At 44.4% G+C, this 4,603-nt stretch overlaps 1 protein-coding gene across 1 annotated transcript; it reads right to left on the minus strand.

Moving 5' to 3' along the window:
• Positions 1-646: 646 nt before the first annotated feature.
• On the minus strand, positions 647-4,349 carry LOC120452798 (odorant receptor coreceptor). The gene is made up of 7 exons (XM_039637194.1): positions 4,168-4,349; positions 3,444-3,752; positions 2,828-3,342; positions 2,256-2,481; positions 1,613-1,817; positions 1,058-1,213; positions 647-986 (listed from the first exon to the last, which is right to left on the minus strand). Exons 2-7 carry the CDS (start codon positions 3,749-3,751, stop codon positions 936-938), a joined length of 1,461 nt encoding a protein of 486 aa, XP_039493128.1. The 5' UTR covers position 3,752; positions 4,168-4,349; the 3' UTR covers positions 647-935.
• Positions 4,350-4,603: the final 254 nt, after the last annotated feature.

A 4,603-nucleotide genomic window follows, 5' to 3' on the forward strand; every position in this document is an offset into this window, starting at 1 on the left:
CACCTCGTCTTACCCCATCTCCCCATCTGGCGCACACTCTTGGCGCAATTTTAGTTATAGTCACTTTTCGTTCGTTTTTGTTTTATGAAAGCTTCAAGAAATAAAAACTCCGTCGAATGTACAGAGCGTGGCCGCATTAAAATTTTGCGCTGTGGAGCGAGCGTTTTCTTGTTGTTGCTTAAGTTTTAACCCGCTGCGGAGTCAGACAGCCCAGTTGGGCAATTTGGAAAATCATAAAGTGCGCTTTCAAAACGGCACAGATATAGGAGAGGTAAATGGAGCTAAGTGTGTGGAGATTCACGTTCGAGAGTGTGATTCGGAATTACACTTTTGCCACTTTTAATTGCTCGCTGCAACTGTGGCTGATGGTTGGCCGTTTCGACTGTTTCTGCTGCCAAAGAAGTGCTGCCCAAAAGACTGTGATTGTAGTACAATTTAAATCCAAAACTTAGTTCGTTTTGCACATAGCCTGAAAAAATAGCGGCATGCAAGCAAGCCAGTGATGCGTAACACACGGCGTCTAGCCCATTAAATTCCACGCTTGTCATGTGAGCAGCCTTTTACTCTACGAGTAACGGGTATAATTACATATAAGCAAAGAACTGCCACTAATTCTCCCATGACCTCTCCCATTAGACTCTCTAGCTTCACTACACATTTATTTGGTTTGCATCTTGGGTTGACATTGAAAGCTCTACACGTGTACAAAATCGATAAGTATTTGCATTTGCAGGCTTCTATGTGCCCAGAATGTCTCCATGATGCCCCACGAGGCTCGCTCGTCGCTGGTATAAAATATATAATTTGCGTTATAATTGCTCTGTGATATTGCTGGTTGCAAAGTGCAGGGGGCGGTGTGGGTTGGGGTTCGTCTGGCACGGTGGCTCCTTGGCATTCGCTTTCCTGGTACGAAAATCCGCCGGTTCCTCGACAGCCTACTTGAGCTGCACCAGCACCATGAAGTAGGTGACAACAGCACCAAGAACCTGCGAATCGGAAAAGTTCGAGCGGACTTAGATTCAGATATCCCGCCTTCATCAACTCAAATGAAACGCACCGAGGCAAACAGATCCAGGGAGACGGTAAAAAACTTCGCGCCCGATATGCTCATTGCCTTCTGGCACTGCTGGCACACGATCTGGACGAAGGTCTTGGCTTCCTCGGAGCCATCGTACCAGTGGCACGAGTAGGCCGCCTCCATGACAGATGAACTCTGCGAATTGAAAATACTATTTAGGATACGTCAGATAACTTAGTTCATTTAGTCGAACAACGTGCCTATAATTATCGTTAAAAATTAATGAAATAAAGTAGTAGACACTTACACTATTGATATAAGCAAAGAGCATAGCAAATTGCACTTTCAGCTAAAGATGATTAAGACTAAACATTTATAATAAATACATATCTTGCAAAGAACCTTTTGGTGAATGCAAATCTTGAATGCTTTCACATCTTTAACACATCGGCTGGGAATGATTTTCAATGTATAAAGTCTTGGTTCAATTTAACCTTATTTGATCGTAAAAATGGTACAAATGTCTGACGTACTTATAAATTTACCTGTGCCCAACACGTAATTTGCCAATTTAATACCTCTGCACAAGCTCACCTCTTCAATTAAGCGATTGCCAAAGATGCAAAAGTGGAACACCTGAGCCAGGGCATATCCTAGGTATCCGACGACTGTGAAGGCGTAGACATTCACTCCGTTGATCTTGGTGGCCTGGTACGCCAAAAGGGTCAGCTTGATGGTCGAGGTCAACATGTGAAGCAGGAGGGCTGCTCCGTAAGTATCGCCGATGGCAGCTACCAGCCTGCCGGAAAAAGGCAACGTTGAAAAGGATGAAGGATTGCAGGCAGGACTCGAGTCAATACTGGGATCAACAACTGCACACAACATTGCGAGGCCAACTGTCGGACAGGACAAACGAGGACATCACTCTAGGACCCCAAACAATGATTGCAATTGAGGAAGTAGTCAAGTAAATCAAACAAGCTGCAGGGATCTGTTAAGCTTCTAATAAATGAGAACACATGTTTCGAAAAATGCTATTGAAGTGTTAAAAAAGTAAGGGAAAGTGTGTTCATTTCGGTGCTCTGTTCAAGGTAAGAATTTAATCAACTGAAATAAAGTGTAAAGATTTTGTGCAATTAGGGGACTTTTCTGGCCGCACCAAATTCCCAAATGCAATCATCAGAGGTCGTAGCCCTCTTGAAATGGCTTGCCAAATTTGGCCAGGATTTGAACTCACCGCACCACGTGCTTGTGCCTCTCGACCCAGTACTTGATGGCACTGCGCACCATCATCTCCTGCTTTTTGGTCAGCCCGTTGGGATTAGCCCCGTTCACCATCCCGTTGCCTCCGCCACCGTTCCCGCCGAAAGATTGCAGCGTCGAGGGTGCTCGAAACTGGGCGCCCCAATCCGCTTTCGAGCTGTAGATGCCCGACATGTCCATGTCGGTGGCGGGATCCTTTTCTGTAATAAAGGTACAGCTTACAATGGCACTTTTCGATTCAGTGATCATTTCGTTGATGTGAAATATTTTCAGATTTTTATATGAATAATAAGAAGAATGGTTTTACTGAATAACTGGTTAAAAGTGTTAAAGGCATGTTGCAACTTTAAGTGCAACTTTGTTTTCCAATTATCTGACATTAAATGGAAAAACTGCAAATATGTTTTATAGTTCGAATTTGTAGTGAAACATAAATTTTTGGCGACTGTTAAACTCAGTATTAGTTAACTAAATATTTGACTTAAAGCAACAATCGTTATATTATATGGGTGTTTTTATTTCGTCACACTATACTTATCAAATCACCTTCATTATGAATTAGCTCCGACTTTGAGTTGGCCGACAGGGACCTGAAGAGGGCCGCCGAGTTCGGCCTGTAGGTGTCCAGTGAGGCGGACAGCTCCATCAGCGGCTTCATGATCCCCTTCAGGTGCTGCAGCTGCTCGCAGGCGAAGATCAGCCAGGAGCAGAACATCACGTCGCAGAGGTTGGAGTGGATCATCGAGAAGAGCACGTAGTAGATTTGAAAGACGAAGCTGATCATGTAGAACATGCCGTGGCTGGCGTTCCACGGGTAGAAGGACTTGATCGGCAGCCGGGGTATCTCCACTGGAATGCTGGAGTTCGTCTCATGGTCCACCACCATCTTTACACTGTCCCCGAAGAAGGTGATCGTGGTCCAAGCGGTGGCTGAGGCGACTGTGGTCAGCATCACCAGAAAGAACAGCTTCCTCATCTTCGCCAATGCAATCGAATGGTACCGAGCATCCGACTCTGCAAACAAGGGATGCGTGTTCACCTGGTTCCATATATTCAACGTTCTGTAAATACAACATAAATATGTAATTAATATTTTATTCGCGTTGTGTGCGTAAACTCAGTGCGATTTTTTCCACTATCTGCTTTTCGACTTTCTGCTCACCTGTAGAAATTCTTCTGGTTGACAGCTAGGTAGATGAACTTCGTAATGCAGTGGGTGAAGAACAGGGTCGTGATCGTGTTGCCCGACAGCTCGTTGACCTCCTCGGCATTCAGGGCCATGTTGACCAGGATGAAGGTAAACTGCATGAGGAGGAACACCAGGTGCGCGGAGGAGTACACCTTCTTCATGAAGGCACTGCCGCCCGTGAAGTTGTGCATAAACAGGCCGGAGTACTTCATTGCCCGGATGTTGGGCATCAGGTCAGCGACCAGGCCCGTATACTTGCTCGGCTGCATCGAGGTTGTCATCCTATGGAGCGGCGAAAATTTCACCACAAGATTAATAGGTTTCGCCAATATAATCAGCTACTATTGCCGAGGTAATCTGTTTAATATTCCGTGTGTGTGATTAGTCCTTGGTTTGCTTGCAGCGCAAAAAAGGAAATATGCTCCCCAAAATGAATCGATTTGGCATGTTTAATTCATAGAGGGATAATGTATTATGCGAAGTTTATCCACGCTTACCATTAGGACAATATTGAATATTCTGATTGTCTGCCCTCAAATAAATATTAAACCAGCTATATATTGATCGTAAAAAGTACAGTTCGGAATTTGGAATTGTAATTTAGGTGACCAAATATTTTACTAAATGAGCCCAAGCACAATAGCAATATGATTATTTAGTATTTTTATGTAATTATATTAAATGACCAGGTGATTACCTTGCTGTTGAACTTTAGAAATACAAATGTAATTGTTGTCTGGTACACTTGGGTTTATTGAGTCCCAATTAATGCACTCCTAGGCAATCATTTCACTCTAAAAGGATATACCAGGATATTTTAAGTTACAAAACAGGAACCTGGCCGCAGTTAACCTGCCAGCAGCGCGTTGTCTACGGTAATGAAATGTGAAATCCGGAAGGTTAACAAGCTCCGTCGACAAGTGCCTGCTCCTTCTGTCGGCTAGGTACTTGCTCCGCTGTACATAAGGACGTGTACTTTGAGGACGAGTTCCCACGGCTGCAACAAGGCCACATTGAATCCCAGCCCGTAACTTTCCCTCCGACCCACACATGTTAATGAAAATGAAAATATACATATGGGTCTCGGGCGCCTTGAAGCGCTTAAAAATTCAGCTCTTCAGCCACGTCCATCC

Source organism: Drosophila santomea, chromosome 3R (assembly GCF_016746245.2).
Source record: "Drosophila santomea strain STO CAGO 1482 chromosome 3R, Prin_Dsan_1.1, whole genome shotgun sequence".
Taxonomy (NCBI): domain Eukaryota; kingdom Metazoa; phylum Arthropoda; class Insecta; order Diptera; family Drosophilidae; genus Drosophila; species Drosophila santomea.

Bases quoted from the DNA above. Each gene is read 5' to 3' on its own strand.
- LOC120452798 (XM_039637194.1), bottom strand. From the start codon at position 3,751: ATGACAACCTCGATGCAGCCGAGCAAGTATACGGGCCTGGTCGCTGAC. The intron at 1,818-2,255 runs GTGAGTTCAAAT...TTTTTCCGGCAG, and splicing joins AGGCACAAGCACGTGGTGCG to GCTGGTAGCTGCCATCGGCG. The intron at 1,214-1,612 runs GTGAGCTTGTGC...TTCAATTCGCAG, and splicing joins GCAATCGCTTAATTGAAGAG to AGTTCATCTGTCATGGAGGC.